General features: G+C 40.4%; 4 protein-coding genes across 12 annotated transcripts; 2 read left to right on the forward strand and 2 right to left on the reverse strand.

The window, feature by feature from the left end:
* Positions 1-39: 39 nt before the first annotated feature.
* On the reverse strand, positions 40-5,823 carry LOC111266748 (protein phosphatase 1H). The gene is made up of 4 exons (XM_022844476.2): positions 5,071-5,823; positions 3,324-3,562; positions 2,647-2,842; positions 40-2,297 (listed from the first exon to the last, which is right to left on the reverse strand). Exons 1-4 carry the CDS (start codon positions 5,254-5,256, stop codon positions 1,257-1,259), a joined length of 1,662 nt encoding a protein of 553 aa, XP_022700211.1. The 5' UTR covers positions 5,257-5,823; the 3' UTR covers positions 40-1,256.
* A 1,263-nt stretch (positions 5,824-7,086) lies between these two features.
* LOC111266751 (peroxisomal membrane protein PEX13) lies at positions 7,087-12,076 on the forward strand. Of its 8 annotated transcripts, none has more exons than XM_022844483.2 (8): positions 7,371-7,703; positions 7,945-8,124; positions 8,581-8,869; positions 9,244-9,441; positions 9,864-9,974; positions 10,287-10,616; positions 11,034-11,215; positions 11,458-12,076. In XM_022844483.2, the coding sequence occupies exons 3-8, from the start codon at positions 8,584-8,586 to the stop codon at positions 11,590-11,592; spliced, it is 1,242 nt and encodes a 413-aa protein (XP_022700218.1). In that variant the 5' UTR covers positions 7,371-7,703; positions 7,945-8,124; positions 8,581-8,583; the 3' UTR covers positions 11,593-12,076. The 8 variants fall into 8 exon arrangements, with proteins under 8 accessions (XP_022700216.1, XP_022700223.1, XP_022700218.1 ...); XM_022844484.2 differs by having other exon boundaries at positions 7,945-8,052; XM_022844485.2 differs by having other exon boundaries at positions 7,945-8,029.
* An 82-nt stretch (positions 12,077-12,158) lies between these two features.
* Positions 12,159-16,951, reverse strand: LOC111266750 (DDB1- and CUL4-associated factor 13). Its single transcript, XM_022844479.2, has 7 exons — positions 16,829-16,951; positions 15,584-15,771; positions 14,886-15,047; positions 14,309-14,497; positions 13,743-13,961; positions 13,284-13,582; positions 12,159-12,973 (listed from the first exon to the last, which is right to left on the reverse strand). Exons 2-7 carry the CDS (start codon positions 15,737-15,739, stop codon positions 12,685-12,687), a joined length of 1,314 nt encoding a protein of 437 aa, XP_022700214.1. The 5' UTR covers positions 15,740-15,771; positions 16,829-16,951; the 3' UTR covers positions 12,159-12,684.
* Positions 16,952-17,503: 552 nt separating this feature from the next.
* On the forward strand, positions 17,504-26,357 carry LOC111266749 (pyruvate kinase PKM). 2 transcript variants are annotated; one of them, XM_022844477.2, is made up of 7 exons: positions 17,504-17,815; positions 20,869-20,988; positions 21,192-21,436; positions 21,683-21,968; positions 23,805-23,935; positions 24,331-25,186; positions 25,398-26,357. In XM_022844477.2, the coding sequence occupies exons 1-6, from the start codon at positions 17,704-17,706 to the stop codon at positions 25,009-25,011; spliced, it is 1,575 nt and encodes a 524-aa protein (XP_022700212.1). In that variant the 5' UTR covers positions 17,504-17,703; the 3' UTR covers positions 25,012-25,186; positions 25,398-26,357. The 2 variants fall into 2 exon arrangements, with proteins under 2 accessions (XP_022700212.1, XP_022700213.1); XM_022844478.2 differs by lacking the exon at positions 17,504-17,815 and adding an exon at positions 20,078-20,500.
* The last annotated feature ends 472 nt before the right edge of the window (positions 26,358-26,829 follow it).

Below are 26,829 nucleotides of genomic sequence, written 5' to 3' on the forward strand. Positions count from 1 at the left end.
TATATATTTTTTTTTTTTTTTTGTTACAAGAAAATAGTGTGTAAATGAATTGTTCTATTTATTACTAGTATAACATTACTGGATGTATATACTGAAGCTGTCCGTTCCGCTTTTTAATAGTACCGCTACATACTAAAAAAATGTTTTCAATTAGAAACAAAATAACCGCCACCGTCAGCCGATCATGTCACATTTTTTTTATTCCATTTTAATTTATGTACGAGGATTTGTTCCCGAATTAACAGTATGCGAGCATATAATTAGGAATAATTATAGTATTAATACAATCTACCTTCGCATTTACAGATCACTCATTGAGCACTTGTTTTCACGAGGTGCGCTATGTTCACGGCAACCTGAACATTTGGAAGCGGTTATTACACCCGTGAAAACTTGTTCATTATTTAGTGCAAGTTTTTCATAAATCTAGTTCAATTTGCAAATCTTTTATTACATAAACCCCACCTCGTTTTACCCACGCGGCTTTAAAGAGACCAGCTAAGTGTGGACAACTGAGTCGATGCGTCGACGTTCACAGCGTAACAGGCCCAATATGGCCCTAATGATTAGATATTTAGGCTTTATTAATTGCCGCCAGCCGCCATTGTAGACTCGACTAAAAATCGAAGAATACACGAATCTATATAGTACAATTATGTTATAAAAACTTGAAATGTACGAAGATCCGATGGGACTTGACCCAGTCGCATACTGCGAGATTTCGTATGATAGACAAGTGCCGATTAAATCTGTATTGTTTGCTTATGACCGGTTTAGTTAGACCAGAAATCGGCTGCCAATTTTCATGGTAGGTTCCGGAATACAGCCAGGTCGATGCGAATTCCAGGCTAAGTTCAGCATATATAGCAAAAAGAGAGACCTTTTCACTTTTGGCCTACCTCAGACTGCCGGCCTATTTTATCTTCCTCTTTCGAGGGAAAGCTATATCTGTTGTTTAACGACAGTCGAGAAACTGGACACTTATGTGCTTGCATGATCACCACATATCACTGCGGATCTCTTGAGGACGCTTCTTGCCTTCGTCAACAACAACAACAACAACAACAACAACAACAAATGACAGTTGCGGGATAAAAGTGTCTAGTTTTCTTTTTTTTTTTTCTTTCCGTCTCACCTGTAAGTCAATTGTTTGTTAATACCAGTCTCATAATGTCGTCATGTTGAGCGCTGTCCAGATTCTTTTTGTTTCATGTAGGACATATTTTAAGGTTTCATAGATGTTGCTTTTGCTGTTGCTAGGTGTCGAACGCATTTGTCGTCTTCGGCGAGGTCAGGGATACGCTACCTGGTGTTGTCGTTGCCGGCATTCTTTCCAGATGACCATTTATTTCGTTCCCATTATCGGCGGCCTGAAGCGTCGATATCTTTTCCTCTTCCTCCTCGAGCTTGCGCATTCGCTCGACGTGACGCTCAAACTCGCGCTTATAGTCGCGCAGCGGAATGACAAAAACGGATATGTCATCTACCGTGGCCGGCCGGTTATCGGACGTTCGCCAGTTGCTGCCGGAGATCTTGCCGCGCGATTGCATGACGAGATCTTGGGCCGCCGACACGTAGCGGTACTTGTACTCCTCGAGGGAGGCGTTTGGTGAGAAATGACTTAGTGAGCGCTTGACGATATCGAGCGTCCGTTCATTATTAGTGACGTCCCAGAGTCCGTCCGTAGCCATGACGAGGACATCATTCTCATCGATTTCGTCGCCGGGACTCACTTCGAATATGCGAACTTCTGGTTCCGCACTCAAAAATGGTTTAATTGCCACCGGGCTTAACTGTGATTTCAAATCGTGATCGCCGAATCCTCGCGTAACGCCAATTGTCGCTAGCACACGGCTCCGTTTACCCTCACCACAGACGACGGGTAACCGCAGATCTTCCGGGGTAATCGTCTTGAAGGCCCAGCCGGTCATGTGCACGTCTCGATATAGTAGCTTCCTGCCAATATCAGCTCTTGTAGGTCTTTTCAAAAATTCGAGGTAGGTAAAGTCGTTACCCAACAGCTCGGGCCGTTGTTGCGCCAGCAACTTGACCCGATGCCGTTCTGATTCAGGGGTGAAGTCTTGCGACATGGGAATGACTTCACCGCGTGTGCAACGGCACACAATTGCCCGGCTGTCACCCGCGTTTGCAAGGTACAGCTTTCCGAAGATGAAGATCGCTACTAGAACCGTGCATCCACCTGGCATCTTGTACAATTTCTTGTCCCGCGCTATCTGGCTGTCCATTTCCAGAAAGGCCGTTTCCAGCGCTCCGGTGATTAGCGTGTCTACAGTCACCTTTAAGAGGAAAGCTGTGATTTAGCATCCAGATATGTTCGTTGTACCGTGCTGTCAATTAATCGCCAGAAAGTGAATTAGTTAAATAAGTAAAAGGTAAGCGAATCGCGTAAATAAACCCTGGATTGGGATCTGCTGTTCGTCTTACTGCTACTTGCTACTGGAGAACATGAAGACGTTAATCTATTACATTATACGACACAGGTCGTCATTTGACGGAGGCCGTTGTAATACAGTAGTTATCGTAATAATGGTGAATTTGTTGATTTACAATTTGTTTGATGTACAAGTTCTGGGCAAAGATTAGAAATAATCAATTATATGAGACACTGGTGCACACATTACTAACCTTGGAATCACAGTTGTTGAAAATAGCCGAACTATATGCCCCGTACTGCGGTCCCAGTGGAATGCGTCCATCTTTATCTCGGTCCCGCAGCAACGGAGCTATTTGCTGCAAGCGCAAATGAATAACTCGATGAAGCGTCCGGGAAGCAGCTACCGCCACTGCGGCACCAGCATGGCCATCAAATAAAGCAAAATACCTGAAGGGTGTTAACAACAGTTGACACTTAGGAGATAAGGCCAGACAAGCATACAACAATCTACTATACTATAAAGGATGGCGTAAACCTTCATGATAGCTCTCCGTCAAAGTTCGTAGACACTAACATTGATGGACGTATTTCAAATCCTATTGTGATCTCTAAATGCGAATCATTGATGCATTAGTATGCCGAAATGACTCCAATGATAACATTGAATTCTTTCTCAAAGTTCCTATTACTTAAATGAGTGCGATTCTCCTGAATTAGAAAATCTTCGGTTTGATTTTCTACTAGAAGTTTACAAATAAAGTTAAAATAACATGTCGCAGTTTTTCATTAACTTTTGTAGTGTATTATGGCTGCCTAAGGATTTTAATGTCGGGGTTTCGCTCTACCGTTAACTACCATAGTTAACTCATGACGAAAAAGTCCACGAACGATCACTATTACAGTCCTTAGACGTGAAAGCAACACCAACCGATAAGGTATACAATCCCGACAATGGTCGAGATGATGCTCCAGTTCGTTCGGTGTGGCTTGCTCGAGAATCTGCGCACATCCCCGTTCTGGACTGATCGCACCTGCATGGCAAGCACCCTGGTCTTCATTACGAGCGCTTTTTCCTGCATTGATCGTTTCAGCATAGCCTGCAGTCCATGGTAATAATGAAATATTTCTAGGAACAAGGATCGGCCGAAGCGTGTGATCCGCGCTAGCCTGAAAATAGAAATTTTGTATGAAAGACGGGTAGGTTTTAAAAAGGTTTTAGAGACTTGGAGCGATCATCCATACGGGTAAGAAGAGAGTCTACGTTTTGGTACCAACTACTATTATTAGGACGTGCCGGTATGTTATCTGAGGACAAGGGTGACTACTATGAAGCGATTAAATATTACTCAGAACAAAAATTTTACTATTCTTCCTTTTGTAAAAATTTGGTTTTTTACTAAAACTGGACGCTATGCTATGAGTCTACTATTTTTTCGTAGCAGTCCAAGACGAGTATGTTCCTCCAAAATTCCAGCATAATTGCGAGATTTATAATGGCATATTGCTATAGCTATGACATATCTCAAATTGATGTGTGGGATGCACGTGAGAATGAAAAATATCGAATCATCAAGTTCCCTAATTAGATAGCCATCGATAAATGCTGCATTGCATCTGTGACTAAACAAAAAAAAAATTTATATACTCGGCCGCGCACTATAATTTAAAATGGAAACGCCCAAAAGGTGTTTCACAATGCATTCAGAGTGACAAATAGGTAACCGCATGTGTCCGTTTGGCAGCTTAGCGTTCGTTAACGTTATAATTAGAAGTCAAATACATATTTTTATTCACCATGGCCGAGACTTGGACGGCTCCGCACTACAGCCATTAATATATCGCTTATTAAGGGTGCTAGTAAAGTAGTAACGTCCGGTGTTAGAAACAACCGAAGTAAAAAAAAACATGTTACAACTTCGTAATCTGAAGATGAGGGCTCCTATGCCCTCATCTTCAGATTACGAAGATTACTAAGACAAAACATGCCAACTACGAACGTCAATCGGGAACACCTCGACTTCTAGTATGCGATCGCGCAATTCGTTCCTAGGTTAGAGTCCTTCTTATTAAGTCTTTTTCTTTGGGATAATCGTTTTTGCTTCATAGATGGTTTGATTTTGAGCGAATGCTCTGCTTAATTGACCCTCTAGCTTGTCTATAAGTTATTACTTAGTCTATTCGATCACGCTTTTGAAACTGAACAACAAGTGTTACAATTATGCCGCTGCTACTATTAATCACACCACAATTTTCTGCCTTATAATTGAACTTGCTGATTCACGTCTGCTCTGGTACTCCACATATTAACAGTAGAAAGTTCCAAAATAAGGTATCGTCATTACTGGTGCATCCGGCCTATTTCTTACATTTCCCTACTTGGAAATTAAAAACCATTAACTTTGCAACAGTGTTTGCATGTTTGGCGACCTCCACCATTTCTGTTGGATAACAGCCGTCAAAAAGCTTATTTTCTTTTACTCACGCAAACACACAAATCACAACTCCATATACTACCCTCTGCTACCCTCAGCCGGCATACAAATAAACGTCCATATCCTGGCTGTTTATCCCAGTTTACCAGCTGTATACATATCTATATTTTTAGCGTAGTTTTATTTTTACTCATTGTAATATTTGATAGCACATTTACGGTTCATATATATATACAGCTTTACCTGTATTTCTTCGCTGCTGTCAAGTTGCAGAAATTGTGGCCGGCTGTAACTGAACTTCAGTTTCCTGGAATCGTTACTCTGTCCCACACCATTCGCCGTTCCATTGTCCGATTGGTCATCTTCGACCGGAAACGCGTCGAGATTTTGCACAACATTGTAGAAGGCGCTGCGCACCCTCGACAGCATCTCGACAACACCCCACACTGTTGCGGTTGAGAGGATTCGCAGGTACTCACCACATGACACCTCACCCGGTGCTCCAGAATTCGTTGTTACGGCGACCGCAGCAGCAGCGGCAGTCGCATCACTGTCCACTGTGTAAACAGCTTTGGTAGCGACAACAACAACAGCTGTTGGCGTCGATTCTTTTAATGCCAATGTGGTTTCGGTTAACAACGTTAACGGAGCCGATGTCGATAACGGCGGCGACGGTGTTTCCGCAGCAGCAAATAAATCTGGCAGTGAAGTGGATACTGACACTGAAACACCCCTACTTTATCGGTCAGTATAGCTTGGGTTCTTACTTGATGCTGTTTTTGTAGACGTCTCGTTCCACCAACGTTATCATCGTCTGTGACTGTTAATTGAAGCTGTTTTTCCACGGGCTTCTGGCAATGTCGGCGACACCTTCGAATCCGCCTCTGGTCCCGTTGATCCCACCTCAACGAGTTCAATTTGGTCAAGCACCACCCGCTTAGTGGTAATACAGATAACAACACTAAGGTCAGCCTGTGGCAAGGAAGGATCTAATTAGCTGCTGGTAAGTCAGCAGCTGTTGGAGTCCGGCGTGACTGGGGTAGTACTTTTTTCGGTTGCTATTTATCTTGTTAATTGGACAAGGGAATAAATGCCACGACTTGTTGTATTGTGATGTTTACTCTCTGGTAGATTTCGATTAAGCAAAAATTACAGCGGCAAGACGTCTTTTCTATAAAATTTGCAATTATAAAGCTATCTGTAAATTATCAATTTAGTTCGTTTCTCTTCATATATCTTCTGTGACTTGGTCAAGCACACATTGAGCCAACAGAAACTATACGCTTGACAACTCGCTATTTTCACGCCTGATTCACAGATTTGATGCCAACTTCCAACAACAACAACAATTCATGTATTGCTATGACAGCCTTCTGTTGTTGCTACTCTTGATGTCGCCGACAACGAGCGCAATAGGAGAGAGCACGCAATTTCTTCACTTCAGCTGTTTTGTATCGGTTTTGGAGCGCCTGGACGGGGGCGGACCACTTTTGGCACCGTGATAGTTATCACACGTTCGCCTGTAATAGGCGTTATTCTGCTGCGGAAAGCCGCCACTCGTCGAGAATTAGCATATGCGTGACGTTCTGGGCCTCAGAGCTCAGAGAAACTCAAAGACGGACGATCAAGCCACAGATAATTTCGGTTTTTCACTGAACACACACAGCTTGATACAGAGCAGCTGGAAAGAGTCCGGTATAATGGCTACCCGTTATTGTTTAGATAGGCCGATATTGGCTTTGGACAAAACGAAAAACCATAGGCACTGCAACTTCTGTTACGGCTACAGCAATCTGTCACGCACAGCCGTAGGACGCCTATAGGCTAATATATCGTTCATATCGCTCACACGTTCACACACAAGTGGGTTACATAGGCGGGCACAGCCCGCAGATGACGGCTACTACCAGCAGTGTTTTCAGCAGTTACCGCTGTTCCAATCGAAGTAACAGATGTTATGGTGAGATACACGGCGGAAGGAACCGACTCCTTCGACAGAGTTCCTTCCAGTGATTCTTCTAACAAACTGATAGACAAGTAGACCCCTACAGTTCGGGTATCTGTTGTCTATAGGAGCTGCTAGGACAACTCATAGAGAGCACTGGTCAAACGAATAGGCGGACACACGCGCTAGTCTCTTCAGCTGCTAACCGTGCACCTACAGCTAGATACAGACAGTCAGCCCGAAATTCGACAAGCGATCACCAGCAATATAGACGACACATGCACACAGCAGGCCTCAGGTGTTTGCACCATCGGCGACTGCTAACGTAGACGCTTTTTTTGTCGTCTGCAAACCGGGACGGTATTTGACGTTGCGATAATGGATCTGACATGGTGAGCAAGCATGAAACACAGCGCTCTTGCAACATTAGTTGTAGGAAAATCTATATGAGGAATGATGCTTAATAGATGATGGTTTAGCTGGCAGGTTAATAACGGGACTTGAAAAAAGCTAGCGAGGACATCGCTCTCGAGCGGAGGGTCTTTTGCAACGCGTCAACTAAAACCTGCTGCCGCTGTTTTTACTATTGAGAGTGAGTGTAATGTAGAAAAGAACAAGCATCAAGCAACCTAGTAGTTAATAATCATAACTACGTGAAAAAAGCACACAGCCGGCACCAATTTTCCGTGCAAACAATGCAATAGTTATTATCCAAATTTCAGGTTTATCTTGTCCCATAATTGAAAAGCGCTAGAAATCAGAAAGTAAACAGCATGATGTCGTCAATTCGCAACCTCGTATTAAGGAAGTTTTTTATCATGTGATTAACAAGGATGGTACGACAAGAAGAACTAAGTGGGAAATAAGTACGTGTCTTCCACATACGGAGCTGAACAATCAATTTATGCGTTTGATGGCCATGGACTTATACGTAAGTTCATAACGCATAACTTACTTGTTTTTGTCGCCGAGAGAAAGAAAATTTTCTCTACTGAGTCTTATAACTGAAGTTTTAAATAATTGGCTTTGGAAAAACGTTTTCAAAAGCGTGCTTTGAATGGAGATAAAAGTTGGCTTCCGCGTACCTGTATCGTCGTAAAACGTGACGTGAACATCGTTGCAAAGGCTGATTATTATTTATAGATAACAAAACTCGCATGATTTGGTTTCAGGATTACCGACAATAGGCAGTACAGTGCAACTATAGCGTCGAGAAAAATTGGAACGGCGCACCGATCCGAATAAACTGTACTACCTGTGAGAAAAATTAAGATTTTAATGTAAGACAGTCAGCTGGATTGTTCAGTTCAACCGATAAAAGCTGATAAAGTAAAGAAGTCATATCTAAAATCGTATGTTATGCAAACTTGCACACAGATACAACAAACAAAGTTAGTTCCGGGTTATTTTTGTTTAGAAGTATATATGTCGTTTTATCGGTTTCGTACTGGAATTGAGGCTTAGACAACTACTAGCACTGACGTAATGACTACTGGTTGTGAGTAGAATAAGTTAGAGGAACAGGCACACTTGTGTTGAATTTTATTTTCCAAAACATCATGAAAATTAGCGGTGCGCATAGACTTGGTGTGTAAAATAGCGATTAAACACATTAAGATTTCACGTTTGGACAACGTCGATATAAACAAAGCGTTTATTTAGTAATTTCTCAGTCACTCGGGACCGAGTGCACGCCAGTATTGTTCTCCAAGACCGACTGTGTGAAATCTTTTGGTTTTTTTTTGTTGACACTTACGTTCTATGCTGTGATACTACCTAAATCTATTTATATTGTTATAATCATTTAGAACATGTCAGCTCCTTTGAAACCTTGGGAGGCAGCGTCTTCGATTCCTGTAAGTACTACATCGACAGGGCCAGCTTTAGCTCAGACCTCAGTCCCGGTTCAAGAGACCCAGACAACTGTGGTGCAACCGCCTGCGCCTCCGCCACGACCTGATGTTAACCTTGGCCAGTACGGAGCCTATGGTAGCGGATATAGCAATTTAAGTCCTCTAATAAGTCGCTACGGAGGAATGGGTCACGGAATGGGCGGATACGGGATGGGAGGGTACGGTGGTTACGGATCATACGGTGGTAAGCGGTGTTGAATATGGATTAGTTTATGTCAAAATTGCGATGTCTAGGCATATTCATATCTATGTTTTGTCTAGTGTAAAAGCTGTGTTCAGTCGGAAGGCTATTATAATAGTAATAATAATAATTAAAAAAGATCATTTGAGTGTTTATTTTACACCTGTCAAGGTAGCCGAAAAGTGGTAAAGATGAAAATTAAAAAAGCATAATGAAGATTCAGAAATTATCAAATGACTATTTTAAATTGCCAAAAAGCTTTGCATGGTCGAAATAAGATTATAATCAACGATACGATATAAATATGAGCAAGCTGCGCCGCCTTCCAGTGAAGTCTTATATAGGCCATGTACTAAATGCAGTTGGATGTTCAACAGGTTACGGAGGTTATGGAGGATATAACGTTGTTAGCGGGTACGGTGTGGGTGGAGGCAGCGAAGTGGCTCGAATCGCAGAAGACAGTACCCGCTCAGCGTTTCAAAGCGTCGAAGCGCTTGTACATGCGTTTAGCTCAATTTCCATGATGCTCGAAAGCACGTACTTTGCTCTTCACAGTTCGTTCAGAGCTGTCATTGGTAAGTTATCAGTTGAACAGATGATTCAAATGCTACATGGACAAAATGGACGTACCATGTAAGTGTAATCAGCTATGGATAGTACTAGGGATGAGCCAAACGGGTATTTTATGAAACCATCATAAAATAAACGCATTGTAAACGCGTCAAATTCGTATTTTTCGCTGTAGTTTGGTGCACCGGCCCATAGCAGTACATATTTTTCTGTAATGCACATATGTTTGATTTGCCTGCAGTTCAACAAGTGGCATTGACGCGATGCTACAGTGCGTCCAAAACACGTTTGGTTTTTTAGATTATTCAATGTGCAGAACTTAGCGTAGTTCGCATCTAAGTTTTATACCGCGGATTATTATCGAATAGTTGAAACAATGACTGTAACCTTAAATAGACCCGGTTACGTATATTTTCATTTTTTGCAGGTGTTGCGGATCATTTTTCTCGAATACGTGACCAACTCGGACAGGTCCTGGCAGCTCTGTCCATTGTCAGAACATTACGATGGATCATCCGCAAGACCCTTTATATGCTGGGTTTGTGAATATATCTTTATCTGTAACCCTTAAGCCATTTAGCAATAGCTTATGTATTCGACAAAAATCACAAGAAAAATAAGGTATTTCACTAAAATATTCATGGCATATTGCAAGCTTTAAGCTATAGCAACACGCTAGAATTAGTGAATTTTAGTGAAAAGGTATAGAATATCAAGCACAGAGTATATTAACCTATTACCATCAAAGAACTTTCATGGTGCTTAGATACCATGCATCTTTGCCCATCCAATTTGCAACTATTTGTCTGATTTTCTCTATTTTGTGACTCTATTCGCTTTGTTTTCACAGGTCTTCTTAAAGGAAACCCTGAGAGTGCTTGGAAATCGGCGGCAATCCAAGTTGCATCGGACCTCACACAGGGCCCTCCTCGATCCTCGTGGCCGGTAATCTCATTCTTCGCTGTAGTCCTTGGTGCGCCGTGGCTTATATATAGAATGTTTGCCTCGTCCGGAGTGCAATCATCAGCCCGGTGGGCGTCTGGGGAAGCACCGCATTTTGTAGGCGTTGCACAGTACGATTTCCAAGGTGAAAGTGAAAGAGAGTTGAGCTTCAAAGCGGGGGCGCAGATTAGGCTCGCACCTAAGAATCTTCAACCCAGGGTGCGCGGTTGGTTACTAGGTAAACGCCAAACCGAATGTTTTGCGTATAAAACTTTAATATAGGAGCTTATTCTGCTGTCTGCACTGTGTGTTAGAACTAAATATGAAGTTATTTGTCTGAGTAAACTTAATTATTTTAGAACTTATTATCACGTCATTGTTATTCAAAAGTTGATTAGGCTTTACTATTAAATAATGACTGAAGAATATTCACCTCACATTTGTGGTTTTATTTATAATATGAATGTAATGATAGATATTCGGCTTATATATACAAGCTTATTATTATTGTTGTTGTTGTATATCGTATTGTGTTAGCGGACTGGTCAGGTATGTAAGATCTCAACAAGCGCAAACGTGGAGCGGAAATTTGATCTTAACATGTCTTATACCAAACTAGCTTAGTTAGTCTCTAAAGTAAGCGGGGAATTTACAGGTAGCGTTGATGAACAGCGCACTGGTCTTGTGCCTGCAAACTACCTGAAAATCATCGGACCTTCGCAAAGGCAGACGGATCTGTCAATGCCTCCAGGTTTTTTGCCAGGGTCTTTGGGGATTTCTTCGACTCCAACGCTTGAGCAGAACGCTCTACCGCAACGCGTCCACCAACAGCAACAGGTATCGGTTTTCTAACTTCCTTGATTATAATAATATGATACTAAACGCGTACGATAATTCATTACTGAAAAAAATGACACTTTTTTTTCAAGTTACTAAGCTGTTGTGCTCGTTTCGAAGGGACTTAATTCTCCACTAATCAAAAAGCTAGCTTCGTTGTTATCTAAAAACTTCCTTTTAAAAAATAAATTATACATCTGAACTTATTCTAAATGACCGTTATTTCCTTTGAATATTTTCAGGCCAACCCAAATCTTGACCAAATGGAAACGTCGAGTACAAGCTTGTGCAACGAATTCGTTGAAGTCAATATGAGCGAGCTCGACGACGCGCGTAAGGAGGAGGATAGAAGCAGTTCTAAAGACAAAGATCCCTAAAGAATTTTCAGCAGTAAATATTCTTGCTGTAAATCACTAAGGCGAGATGTTTTTGAACAGTTTTTTATGCCACTCGTACATTACGTGCTACAGAATGCCGGTAACAGCACTCACAACACAATATAAATTTGATCTACGACAGCATTAGGATTAGCTAAGATGTCACAGCAACTTTTTCGCTTGTGTTTTTATATATTTGTAAATGAGGTTATATAATTAATTGTCCCATGCCGTATTGTTCTTGAAAGCCATTTGGACTTAATTCTTAAACACATTTCGAGGGCTAATTGAAAAAAGGTATTAAAAATGTACACAGGCAGAAGTATATTTGAGGCATAGATACCCATATAAATAAATAAAAAACAATAGTACTAATAACAACATCTGTTTATATATGTACAATATATATACAAATATATGTTCGTCTCGACTTCAAAAATGTAATGGTTTGATCAAAATATAAGGACAAAATATTTTTGTATAAGCGCGATAGATTCTTTTAAGTATGAAATGCGTTACCATTTTTTTTCTTTATAAATCCAACAGCAAAAAAAACAACGAAAACCTTACAATAGTAAGGTATATTTATTTACACTCAACTGCTATAGTTGTATTTTTTATAGAATCTACACAAACACGTCTATGTCCATTTCATTATGCCTGATGGTGTCATTTGTGGTTTCAGTGGAAAATATTTCGCCGATTTCATCGATAGCAACCCTTTGTATAGTTATCATTTTTTATAACTGCCTCGAATTAATGCCTGGCATGAACTAGGATGATTTTTAACTTTTACTTTAAGGTCTTATAGCCCCTAGTGTTTGCATTGCTATAGCGTTCTAGAGTGAGTCCTTAGTTTTGGTTATTTCTTACAAATTCATAAATATCTCACAATCGAAACACGTAATAAGTAAGTGGAACACCCTTTTTAGATCCAATTTAATTGTTCATTAGAAACACCGGTGAAGTGAACTACTGACCCAGCCATTTCTTGCATTTTTTCTCACATCCAAACGTCTGCTTGCACAAAAATTACCATGGCTATATAATACGTATATATATAAAATTTTATAATATCTATATATATTTAGTCTACTCTTGTTCTTCAACAATAACCTCTTCTCGGGTTCCTGGCAATCGCATATCCTTGTCTCTGGTATGCAACCTTCGCCGAATCTCTTTCCGTTTCCGTGCGGTAACCATCGTTTGCTTCTCTTGAATCTGTGCGTACAACGTTTTTGGTATGTGTCGATGGCGAACTATCCGTTTGACTTGTGGATGGTGCTGGAATCGCTGGAGGAGAGTTTCATTGTAGTTGTTTGTGTTGCGTTCGCGGAACGACTGGATACCTAGCTGCTCTGAGGCTTTTGCTTTCCACAATCTATTACATGCCAGAAAAAGTACGACGAGGTTAGGTGGAATAAAAAGAATACAAACATTTGTGCTCTACCGAAATCTACCGAAAATCGAAACAATAATTGGGAGTGAATAGCACACGACGATAGATCGATAACGTATATGGTACATAAAGCCGGCATTAACAGTATTAATAAAGTTGGCGACTTTGAATGTTCAGTGAGAAGCAGCTAAAACCATATAGGTAACAGAAACGATCGCTACTCTTAGTGGACTTAATTGCGTTCGATGAGATCTTTTGCAATACTCTCGGCTGACGAGATGTGATGTTTTACCTGATATTCATTTCGTCTGAAGCGCTGAGTATATACTTAGAATCCAATGAATACATGACAGAGGTGACCCTCTGCATCCGTTTAGTGTGATACACTTCTCGTGAACGCATCGACTCAACTGGATAAATGCGAACACTTTTATCGTAGCTTCCTGAAACGAATTCAGTTCCTGTTGGCGAGTAATCCACGGAAAGAACCGCTCCCACGTGGTCAGTGTGTGACTGAAGAGCTTTCTTCAGATGGCGCATGTCGAACGTATACAGATTGTAGTTCTCGTTTGCCACAGTAAAGTGCATTGCCTACATAATAATTAAATTAAAATTAGATAAGACTTTTAATAGGTAATGCTAGGTCGGTTACAGCAGAAAACGCTGTGAACTAGTTTTTACGTTCAGATGCGAAAGACTTGAATAAAAATAGCTTACTTATATTATAGAAGCAATTGAGAATAGGATATACCTGCATGGGGTTAAAGGCCAGCGCATTGCTTCGCATTTCAAGGATAACCTTACGTAAGGGAGATGCTTCTCGGATATCGTAAAGAACAATTGAACGGTCACTGGAAAGCGATGCGAGAAGATCGTATTCGATTGGACTGAAAATTACGTTGTAAATTGTATCGACGCCCCAGTTAAAACTGCGAAGCGGCTCATTTCGACCTTCCTCCCATAAGCTCACCTAAAAGAAGTCAACAAACTGAGTTACACAGCGAAGTATATTAATTGATAGTTCTATTTCTTTTAAAACACGTGGTATTAGTATATAGAATGTTAGTTAAGAGTATGTTTCACTGGTCTGAAAAATGGGTCCTTAAGACACAGGCAAAGGCGTATCTTCGCATGAAAACAGCGCCCCGACATGCACTGTAAATTTTACGGGTACTGACTGACAATTGATTATTATGCTTGTGTACAACTAATAATAAAGGCGTCGCTACTGCTGTACAAGAAGCGTACGACATGAAACAATGTATTAATCCTATAAAACTCGGAGTAAATTGTTTTCAGTAAATCGAAAAAGTGTACCGTTTCGCCAGCGGTTGCAAACATATTATTCTTGTAGTGGTGTGCAAGTCCCATGATGACACTTTTCGACAGGATTGTGTGACATATCTCCGCGCCTCGCCATTGTTTGATGGTTTGGTCTTGTCCAGCTGTAAGAAGCACGTTAGCGCTTTTTCCAAAGACCAAACCCCGGATTGGCCCGTCGTGAGCCTGCGAAAAACATGTTAGTTAAAACTTGCGTTAAAATAGAAACTGCAAAAACTACAACAAAAATACATCGAACTGACATATTTAAAGTTTAACTAAAAAAAGAGTACTACTGCTTTAGTTACATGAACTAGTTCATTTGGCACACATTGGCACCCTAAAATTGTCTAGAATTGTTCATCAACTGCGTACGATACTAATAAACATAACTGTACATCAATTGCTTTAGTTATCATCAGTTGCAGCTGAACTTATTGTGTTAAAATACTAAGGGTTTTTGAATGTAGAATAATAAGTCTGGGCAGCTAATGTAATTTATGTACATTGCCTTGACTTTTGGCCGAACATTGACTTTATTTATTTAGTAACATCCGCATCATTGGCTACTTACCTGTAAGGCTCGGACGCACTTTCTGTTACTCAGATCCCACCAGCGAAGTTCACCATCAGCAGAAGCACTTACGGCACCAGAAATTCGATCAGGATGTTTTGCAAGAAGTTCTACCGCATCCCGGTGACCATCAAGGGAGCAAAGAAATGGCTTTGCAAAAATCTGTGTGAGAAAACATTTTTAAACAAAAACATCTTTAACTAACATTTTACATGCTTTAAACTGCCAATGGACAGAAGGGTTAACGAATTCACTTGCACAGTTCTCAAGTAACCATTACTGCACGTAAAGTTACTGTCTTCTCTGCCTGATCATGAATTAGGTTTACGAAAAACAGTGCCTCTATCCGAGGACACACGTAATTCCTACATGTAAAAAGAAATTGAAGCAGGCGGATAATCTTAATTTATAATATACACATGTAATATATATACACACAGCTAGGGTTAACTGGTACGTCAAAAGATTTCCTAAAAGTATAACTAAACAATATAAAGAAAATCCTATTATGTAATCCTATAGTGAGATATGGAGCTATGCAATTAGAGCTGATACGACATATATATGTACATATCATGTTAGCATGCGTGATGTATATATGCGTATATATATATATATATATAGGATTCGATATCATTGTAATTAGGTGACAGATCATTTAAATCAAACTTAAAGTTTAAAGAGAATTTGGTTCCTACCCGGTCCAATTTGGCAGCATTAACGGCAGCTGTGTACTCTCGAACAACGGTCATCGGATGAAGCTCGGGTGCGACATTCCGCTGATGTCTATGCAGATCGCGTGAGGTATCACGAATGTACTCGTCCGGATTTCGAACAAGCATCTTCACCTTCATGTTGGGAATCTCTGGAGGACTACAGGTCAGGTCTGTAAATGGAAAGTAAAGGGAAATTTAACAGTAGGACAAAGCAACGCTGTTACTTGTAGTTTTGGCTCATCCATAGATAAATGAAGTTGATCAACTAGGCCTCCTGAAGGCGCTTGTCCTGCTTCTCATATAGGCACTAATGTATTGATCGTAGCGAAACCATACTATGCTGTTTTGTGCACCTCATTTGAAGTGTAACATTGTCATCATAAAAGTTGTTCGAATATGTTTTATAAGGTGATTTGTAGCACTTTTAATAGTAAATTGGAATTGAACGTAAGGGTTGCCATGTTAACCATAATTTAAATATTGCAAGCCCTAAACATTGTTTTTTTAATCGTAGCTAGAACAGAAAAAAGTATGCTTTCGAAGGACTTCTTTGCCACGTTGTTTTGTAGGTTTTTGAAGTAAGATACGTTTCTTGCAAATGTTTTCCTATTATACACGCATAATAGGTATACCTCAAAATTGAAAGCTTTGCACATCATTGATATCATTAAACCTCCATATTTCACTTTGTACCATCTCGCATAAATACTGAAAAGTATTTTAGTGTAGGTATGCCAATACTTAAATTTCAGGCACCCCTTTAATCCAAATCAAAAACACCGATAAAGCAAGCTCTTCAATATAATGGAATACAAAGAGGTGTGTTCGGTAACAGTTTTCTAATCAACTGGATTTAAACGAATAGACACCCCAAAAACCAATTTGCACTAGAGTATTTTAGTTTTCCTTCCAATTATTCCAAGTCAAACGTCAATTGTAGTGACATATAGTAACACTGTAAAAAAACTAAACCAGATCTTTCATTGCAAGCAAAATGTGACATAAGGTTGCATATGCTCTCTTTCACAAAAAAAGTTGGAAGAACTTTCAAGGTCAATATACTCAGCACAAACCAGTATATCATTTATTTGTGTTAGTATGATTAGTATAATGACAGTATCGACGTAAAGATAAAACCCATGTCACGTTAACTCGTCTTTGTCGCTCGAGTAAATTGTATATATACTTTTCTGCCAGAAAATAATGGAGAGGTTACCGGATACTTACCAATTTACCAAATAAAACCGAATAATCGAAAATGAATCCTCATTCATGAAAACTGCTCACGTCATAGGTTCCTCAACTCATTCGAACGTCACCAGGAACAATGACTCTAGCAGCAGCGAAAAGACGCACGTGCAAAACCTTGTTTTTCTAGGCGTACCACAAGGTACCACACAAGACCATTTTCTCCACCATTAGCGAACCACAGCTTGGTGGTAGTGACGAATGTTGAACAGCTTGAAAAATCTTAAAGGAGTGCCAAACTCATACAAAGCTGCTAAAAATCTTCACATTTCATTTGTTGATCGTTAATCCCAGCGTAAAAAGGAGCGAGGGGGTAGAAAAAGATCCATTCACCTAATAGTAATCCCTATACGTCTGTTCATTACGTCTTGTATATTTCGCCCTCCTCTATTGACCCATAACGCGAATGCTCAGCCTGGCGCTCCAGTTTCGTAGGTGTTGTTGGTGGCCTTATTGTTAGAAAAAGTTGTCATTTTGCCTATTTCTGTGGCCTGTTCTTGCCGCGGCCGCTGTCCTTTTCATTTACCGGTGGCTTCTTGCAGCAGTAGCGGCAGCGGTGGTGATGACGATGATGATGATGATGATGACGACGACGACGACGGCGGCGGCGGCGGCGGCGATGGTAGCGACCGCAGCGACTAGATCGGCAGTATCGGTGGTACTATTTATGAACTTCGCTGTTCTCCGCGTCGTCCTTGCTGTACGTCCCCTATAATACCAGCTCGGCTTGGCTAGTCAGCAAAGAAGTCAGTCTGTCGTTGACGCGTCTGACGTCGACTGCTATCGTGCTACTTCCAACGCGTGTCCATTTGTTCGGTGTTTGTTATAGAGCACTATTCACTCGCGCTGGAGCTATGGCCAACCGTGCGCAAGGATCCGAGCTCCACGCTCTAGATTCGAACAACCTTCAGGAACACCTTTCACGACTCAATATCGACTCCATCCCGTCGTACACCCGGCTAACAGGTTAGAGAAGAAAGTGAGCTCTTAGAGGGAATGCAGGAAGTCAACGGGAATCGATATAGGAGAATAGTTGAAAAATAATTCTGGCTTGTCTGTTTTTCTATAATGTTCATAGGGTTGGACGACGGCCACTCGATTACAGATGGATAAATGGGTAGTGCATAATGCGTTTTCCATTTCCTATGGCGTACTGTGGCTGATATTGTAGCCAGTTTAGATATTTCTACCTGAAAGTATATTTTAGAAACCTTTTATTAGATGGAGATTTCTATTTATTAGAGTGTATTAGAAAGAGGTTTTCCTGATTAGTGGGCTTACTTAATGGGCTTAGTTCTTGCTAGCTGGAAAGTGGAAAGCAAATGCTAGCCATTCCCACAAAAATTGGAGATTTAAATATAAAATCCGTGAGCCATCGTGATTTGCAGATCATTTCGCTTTTACCATGTGGCGAAAGCCATTCGGTTGTTGGCATCCCGTCCCTAGGTGTGTGCCCAGCTGATCGGATTAAAAAGGTCAATCATATATAATTACCGGTCGCCTCCGTGTGGAAATGATAATGGGATTATATATATATATATATATGCAAATAAAATGCATAACTAATTTATATATATATTTTTATATCTATACATATATAAATTAGTTATGCATTTTATTTGCGCGGTCGTACCTTTACGCAAAAAACCACAGTTACTGGGTTCAAAGTAGGCGATTAGAACAGACAATTCAACAGAACGAGGATGTGAGCGTTCTGTCATATACGGCGATTGATAGGATTATAATCATGCACCTATGGCCTTAACGTTTTGTGTGATTAACCGCGTGCTGCAAATGTGTCCATACTGCATTGCTAATAATAATTCGACTTGTACGCGATCAAAGGGAGATTAAAAACAGTGTCACATCATAGCGGATATCTGGAGTTACGCCAGAGTTATGACATAAGAATTTGTTTGGAAGATGCTCCTAGTCAAGTAACTGCTCTTTTTTTCGCGACAATGTATCTTATAAGACAATAGTATCAGTCAGCCCAGCAGAAAAGGTGGATTTCTGTAACCATTTTACCGTGCTACTGCAACGCCTGTTTGTGTTATGCCGCGAAGTCTTCTAGAGGTCGCAGCAATCGTTAAAAGGACTTTCAGGGTCATGTCGCGCCGTGCCGTTGATCCTAGAAAGAATATAGTTTGCTGTTGAAGGAAATAGGTCCACGTTGCGTGGGAAGTTTTGCCGGTTATTTAACCCCGCCTATCCTTAAGTTTATGGACTTGCCGTGAACCTGAATAAACGCCAATATAAAAAAAATCGCGGGCAAATCGACAAGGTATACACGTGTGTAAGCCTCACGGTGGATTATACATGAAATAAGATTTGTACAATTGAGTCTGGAAAGTTTCTGCACTGCCTGTGAGGTGATAAAACTTAATCTTTATGTAAAAATAAACTCTGTGTTGGTTACGTATAATATTTATTTACCCGATTTGTTCATTTCATAAAGTACGCATGCCTCTAAATTGAGAGATGTTAAGTGTAAAATAGCATTTCTTCCGCACATTTTCATTTTGTATTTATACGCTTTTGTTTATTACAATTTCTAAAATTCTAAAAGGTTTCAAAGAAATTAGATGTGGAAGTTATGGCTAGAGCACGAAGATAATTACACAAAAATAATTAATGGGATATTAGGGTGATCAAATCATTTCGGTTAAGGCCACTAAGGACAAATGTTTAAACTGCTTGGATGTGCAATATGGGCTTTATTCAAAATTCCAAGATAATCTAGCATATTGAACCATTTCGCTTAATTCGATATTTCTAATCGCAATTCGAATCGAACGGCTACTAGCTCGAGCTGCTGCATCGCATAACAATATATTTCAATGTTGTGTGCGATGTTTCAAATTATTGGAACTATATTGCTCATTTGTGTTTTCTAGGAAATCTAGGCGAAGGCTTAAACATTCGACAGATAATAATCGAAGATGCGAATTCAGACAATAAGAAGTTTAACATAAATGAATTGCTAATTATGTTTTTGCTTAAATACAATGTTTATAAGGTCATGTGGTTAGACGGGGGCATTTGCTGCTCCGCCCAACCGAGCCAGTCATATCGAGTGCGCTATCCGTATTTTGCCTGAATTTAATTTGCGCCGTCTCACCGTTCACCTTCGGTCTGGAGTTCCTACCTAACTGCAGCACGTGCAAGATTATTTCCGGATGGACTACATGCGACAATTGGATCGGGCAAGTTCGTCGACCTTCTCATGCATTTATAAGAAATGGAGGTCCCACATCTCGGTGTTATCGAGACAATCTCTATAAAGACAATGTCAAAATGGCGCCACTTCCTCGAAGCGATTTAGGTAGATTTTTAGAGAAAGAGGAAGTGGAATCGTGCAATATTTCGAGAACTTCAGGAAGATCGGGTTTGGTTCGTGATTTTCGTATAAGCACGAGGGACTCATTCACATATTTGCCTTTAAGGTACAAGCGGCGCTATTTGCGCTGAGTACTAGTGCTGTTCAACTGGGTTCATTTTGTCAAACTACACAGAAACCAGGAATAGTACGATGGACGATATATGCGTTAAACATGGTGGCAAAAAACCGTCTAGCTATGGCCTAAAGATTGAAGATCGAGTGTGGCACTCTATATACAAATGGTGAAGTGAGGAACCTGAGACATTCTGGTACGCAAACTGGTATGATTTGAAAAATTGACGAAGATCATATTGATTTGGTGTTGAGTAGTGGTTCAGCGATCTAAATCGATTAGAACACTGCTTTTGAAGCAATGCTAGTTAACTGCTGTAACTTTCCATGTTATTTAGGAATAGTTTAACCGATAATTATGCAAAAATTGTGATAAACAAAAAACATACGAGCGTCTCTACGTAGTCGATATTTAATCGCCTTTAGGAGCAACGATCCGCGATGTAATGAATAGTTTTGTGGTATGACGCAATTTAGCTACGCACTGCTTTCATTTTGCATTAAAAGGTATATATGTCCAAGGCATCTAACAGTGTCGTCGTACCAACCTAAACATTGCTTGTAGGCATCATCTGCACAATTGGTCCGGCGTCACGGGAAGTTGCGACGTTAGTCAACATGATAAAGTGCGGCATGAACATCGCCCGCCTAAATTTTTCCCATGGAACATACGAGTATCACGCTGGTAAGTCGATGTTCTACGTTCTAGCTAACGTTATTTCATTTGAGGTTACGCCGAACATATTAGACGTTTTTGAATAAACAGGAAAAGAAGGCTGTATTTATGTTTGCTTGACACGGGCTTAGCATCGATCGTTCAATCGAATCGATTATTCTATAAACTCAGTGGCATTCAATTAAGTCTGTTGCTGTAAATGTCTGCTCTAGGCACAATCGCAAACGTTCGTGAAGCAAATCGCATCGTAAACGAGCAAATCGCCCCGGACAATCTTCACGTTGCTATCGCTTTGGACACGAAGGGCCCTGAGATCCGTACAGGCCTACTTGTTGGAGGTGCGACTGCTGAAATTGAACTCAAGAGAGGCGCAACTATCATTGTTACAACTGACGACGCACTTCAAGATGCGTGCTCTGAGGAAAAGCTTTACGTCGACTACAAGAATATCACCAAGGTATTATTGTGTAGAAGTACGGCTTGTGGCCTCATGTGTATCTCGAAGTTGTGCAAATGAAGTCGATGTAGATATATAAATTAATAGTCAAAAATACAGATGCTACAGGCTTCGTATTTTTGAACAATACATGGGCGTAATGTAGATGAATACATCGATATAATAGACGACTGTTTTGCGTCGCCGTATGTGAATAGTGTTATCGACAGTTTCTCGTTTATTTGGCATATTCGGCTAAACTTGCAGGTTGTCAAAGTTGGACAGAAGATCTACGTCGATGACGGACTAATTTCTTTAATAGCACAGGAAGTGCGTGCTGATGAAATCAAGTGCACCATCGAAAATGGAGGGCTTTTGGGCAGTAAGAAGGGTGTTAATCTTCCCGGAGCAATTGTTGACCTGCCTGCGGTGTCCGAGAAGGACAAAGCTGATCTCCGATTTGGTCTAGAACAAAAGGTTGATATGGTGTTTGCGTCTTTCATTCGAAATGCTGGTGGAGTAAACGAAATCCGACAGGTTCTTGGTGAAGAAGGCATGTACTTTAGTTTTAGTTATTTATAAGCTGTTTTACATACAATAACATTAAGCTTCCTTCTACGCAGTTTCCATATCATCATATCTTTCCATATCATATATACAGGAATTATTGCGTTGCCCAATCGAAACTGCTCACGTTGAACTATTGGTAAACAAAATCGAGCGTAGTTTTAGTGGATTTTGTTAAGTTCGTTAGATCTTATCTCTAGTCGTTATTTTTTTAGTATTGCTAGCGTTGATACCTTTCGATAATTTATCAAAATAATTAATTTCAGTTTGGTAATTGAATAAACGGCTCGTAGTTCTACTTAGAAAATATTTATATATAAACCGATATAAACCGTTTGCATTGTATCATCACACGTGCCACCGCTCTTAACCATTATCAAATTCCTTACCTGGCAGTCAGCTTTAAATTTTAACATTTTTCTGTTAGTCGTTTTCATCAAGAACTTATTCATTCTTAAATCGTTTGATTGTACGCCGCTCCACGTGCTTCCTCATGCAGCCGTACAATACGATTTTACAAGACCGCTGGTGGCTGGTATAATGGATAGAAATTTATTTTTAGTGTCTCACATGTCTGAGAATTTTTGATAGAACAGGCGTAACGGAACCAGTAACCCATGAGTGATAGTTCATGCGGATCTATCCAACCGTGTGGGCGATAGTGATGCATTTATCCAAAGAGTGGGTGGCAATATAGGTAACCTCAAACCTTAAATAAATACCAGTTTGATAACGGGCCGTTAACTTGACCGAGAAACGGACATATAATATATGGCTTTGTTGCGCTAGAATGACTGGAAGACTTATTATGACATTGAATATAAACCAGTATTTAGCCTTTATCTAATTATTCTTGTACAAAGGACTACTTAAAACTAAAGAGAAACTTGTCTGCAAAGATAGCTTCCTTCTCTATATGACTGTTTAATCGCTTTGTCAATTTTCATAGCATTTGTAGAACAGTTGTCGTGTGTTTGGCTGTTGGTGGCAGAACTGTCACCGCGAGTTCCTCTGCATTCGTTTGCGCTTCTATTAGACTGGCTCGTTGAGTGGCATGAAATCACATAGACAAAAAATTGTGCCTTTCAATAGTTGTCGGAAAAGCACATGGTTCGGTATATGATAGGTGAATGATAGGCAGACAAGGACTGGAGTTGTATTGAGCTGATTGAAAATGGCAGTTTCTGTGCGATTGTGTAGTCTGCTTTATCAGAAAAAGATACAATATTTGATTTATTAATCGAGCCTAATCAGTCTCTGAAGAACGTCATGAAAACCATTGTTGGCAATAATTATTTCTTTCTTATAGTTATTTCGATATCTTTCTGCTGCTTCCATAACCATGTATTTTGAAACAGTCATATGAAACCTATGAAACCCTATTCCAGTAAATAAATATATGAACGAATTACTTATAAACCTTCAGGATAGGTTAATTATAAATGGGTAACTGAATTAGTTCGGGCAAGCATGGTATATGCCAAGGGGTTAGTCTCTCGTGGTAGTATAAATGAGAGTCAAAGATAAATAATTAGAATAAATAACGATATTACCTTGGCATGACGTTGACCTATGTTTCATACGCTAGTTTATGCTCAAGGCCATGCATGTTTCACTTTGTGTGTCACTGTTGTGATATTTTTGTGAGATCGGCATGAAACTGAATTGACTCGCACAATAACCTTAAAAGGTTATAATTAAATGTTCATATGAGAGATCACAGGCAACAGACGAGTGTTAAAGCAAAACATGATTCGATTTTATTAGGTCTGATTATACAACTTGATTATAATCGGCGTTTCTCTTTCTTGCTATGTTATAGGCAAGGATATCCTGATTATTTCAAAAATTGAAAACGATGAAGGTTGCAAGAAGATCGATGAAATCATTGCGATCACCGATGGAATTATGGTTGCCCGAGGTGACCTTGGAATTGAAATTCCGCCTGAGAAGGTAAAAGGCACAGTCAGAGAAATTTACAGAAAATTTTTGGAATTATTGCTTTGCACGTACTTATTTTTCTGTTGACCCCTTTTCCATTAAGTAGCACAGTTGCTGATTCTTTCCGACACATTAAGCCTTCAAAAGTAAGAAATGCTTCTAATTTTTTACCTATCTCATTTATGCGGGCGGCCGTTAGGAGAATAGGTGATTAATTTAAAAAAAAAAATGCCGTCATTTAAAAAGAAAACAACTTAAAGAAACGTTGAAGATAACTTTTTCAAGTTGTTTTTTCTTTTCCAAACCAGTTTCTTCTGTCAAAAAACGCACTTTATTCAGCTATCATAGACAACACTAAACAAATCCTTGCTGATCGTACGTTCTATCGTCTGTTCCTCCCTGATCAGGTCTTCCTCGCCCAAAAGATGATGATCGCTAAGTGCAACATGGTTGGCAAGCCTGTCATCTGCGCGACCCAGATGCTCGAATCAATGGTGAAAAAGCCTCGACCTACTCGCGCCGAAAGCAGTGACGTTGCCAATGCTGTGTTGGACGGAGCCGACTGTGTGATGCTGTCTGGGGAGACGGCAAAGGGCGACTACCCCCTCGAGACGGTTAAGATCATGTCAGCCATTTGTTGCGAAGCGGAAGCCGCGTTTTTCCAGAAAGATGTTTTCCGTCACCTCTCAGAAATAACGCCTGTGCCCACTGACTCGACGCATACCGTTGCCATTGCCGCCGTAGCTGCCTCCGTCAAATGTTTGGCCGGTGCCATTATTGTCGTAACGACCACAGGACGAACGGCTCACCTGGTTGCCCGCTACAAGCCCCGTTGTCCTATCATTGCAGTGTCGCGCTCGGAGCAGACCGTCCGTCAGGCCCATCTCTACCGCGGCATCCTGCCGCTTGCCTACGGTGGGGACCGACTACCTGACTGGCCGCAGGACGTCGACAAGCGTATTGAGTTTGCTATTAGTATTGGCAAGACTCGCGGTTTCCTCAAAAAGAACGACTCAGTGATCGTGGTTACGGGTTGGCGAAAAGGAGCCGGCGCATCCAACACCCTGCGTGTCGTCGCTGTACCTTAAGGTCGCTGTGCAAAATGGAGAAAAACAACCTCCAGCAGAAGCAAAAGGAGCACAAAGACCCACGAAAATCAACGTTCAGTTAACAGCGAGACGGGAAAAAGAAAATCACTGGACAGAGAGAGAAAGCGAAGGGGAAACCTGTAAAACCAAGGGAAAATAATGACCTAATCGAAAAGTAAGAAACAACACCAATAAAATACTAAAATGTAAAATATTGGGAGTAACTGTGCTGTCGCATTCACGCCAACACGATCAACGGGTATTGAGGACGGTTAAGTATTATAATTAGTAATAGGGCGACCGAAGCGGACACACTAGAGTAAGTATCTATAAGAAGAATCTTTTGTAGCAAACTAACGCTCTGTCCCGATGACCGCGTCTTACAGGAGCTCGTTGTGAATGCAGATCATCATTGCCATTATCGAATTTGTTGTTCCTGTGATTACAGCAGGTCGCTTCCATGTTCTGTTTCACTATTAGGGTTAGTTCATACATAATCTGTAGAGTAAGTTACATCAGTTAATATCAGCGCATGCAGAACAAACGCGATTAAGGAAGATCCTCACGTGATGATTACTTATTTCGATGAGTGTCAAGTAGCGAGTTGCAGGACGTTTAGACAGAGACCGGATGAGAATCAAGACAAAAAATGAAAAAATCAATGAACATGGAGGCGAAAGGACGCAACAAAGGAAGCTCAGAGAACGTAAATCGAGCAACCAACCAATTTGTCCCTGATTATCCTTACAAATAAATCATATAGTGCAGTTATTCAGTTACGTTTGATTATAAGAAAATACAGTTGACGAGTAAGTAACATCGATACGATAAATTGACAATTTTGATTATTGTGGCGATGATGATGAGGGTCAAAGGAGGGTCGACAGAAATTACGTGAAATAAACGAATGCTCTATGATCTGATGGAACAAAAAGATATGACCGACAAATAACTATGTGCACGTTTTAGGACAAGGTAAATAAATATGTTGGCCGTTAGACAGTTTAGCGCTGTAGTTACGAAACACATAATCGACAATAGTCGGTTGTTGTTCGGACGAGGCCTTGCCTGGATCTGCAGGGCTGAATATATTTATTATTCTCGATCAGTGTCGAGCAGTACGATAGAGTCGAGGAAGAAAACTTTGGTTGAGAGCGGCATAGACTATGTTGTGTCTCGCGTTAAGTGCATAGCTAAACGATGAAGAAAGATCTTCACAAAGTTGTTTGCTAGAATTATTCCTACATGAGGAAGAAAACGAAATGAGACCGAGAAAACACTACTGAGTTTAGATAAGTAGATGGTCAAACTAAAAATAAATTATGTTATTTTGCCTCAAACGTAAAGACGATGATAGACTTATTGTAAACTTCACCAGACGTGTAGGTATGACGACATGTCCGACGACATTAAAATTTAATCACTATTGGGCAATTGGGCCGCCTTTGTTATACTAGCAATAGATTTGTTATACTAGCAATAGGTATACAAGAAGTATCAGTAGACTATGTTAATAATGTCGACACCTCTACCTTAGTCCTGAGTTTTAATTTATCAAAAACATTTTAGAGGTATAGTTAGAACAGTTATTGTTTTTCATTCAACTACGTTTTAACAGATCGTGAAAGTGGAAGCCCTCAACAACGTGTGTATGTCGGTCCACGTGTAAAAATTGTCGTCCGGTGCCGTTCATGAAACACTGACAACCTGAAGGGCTGCATCATAGGCTAATTTTGAGTTTCTTAAGTGTTAACATTTGTATTTTCGTTTATCTCTCTTAATCCGTTAGCACAGTCATTCCACAGATGTTCTGGTAAC

Source organism: Varroa jacobsoni, unplaced genomic scaffold (assembly GCF_002532875.2).
Source record: "Varroa jacobsoni isolate VJ856 unplaced genomic scaffold, vjacob_1.0 scaffold_1112, whole genome shotgun sequence".
NCBI classification, from domain to species: domain Eukaryota; kingdom Metazoa; phylum Arthropoda; class Arachnida; order Mesostigmata; family Varroidae; genus Varroa; species Varroa jacobsoni.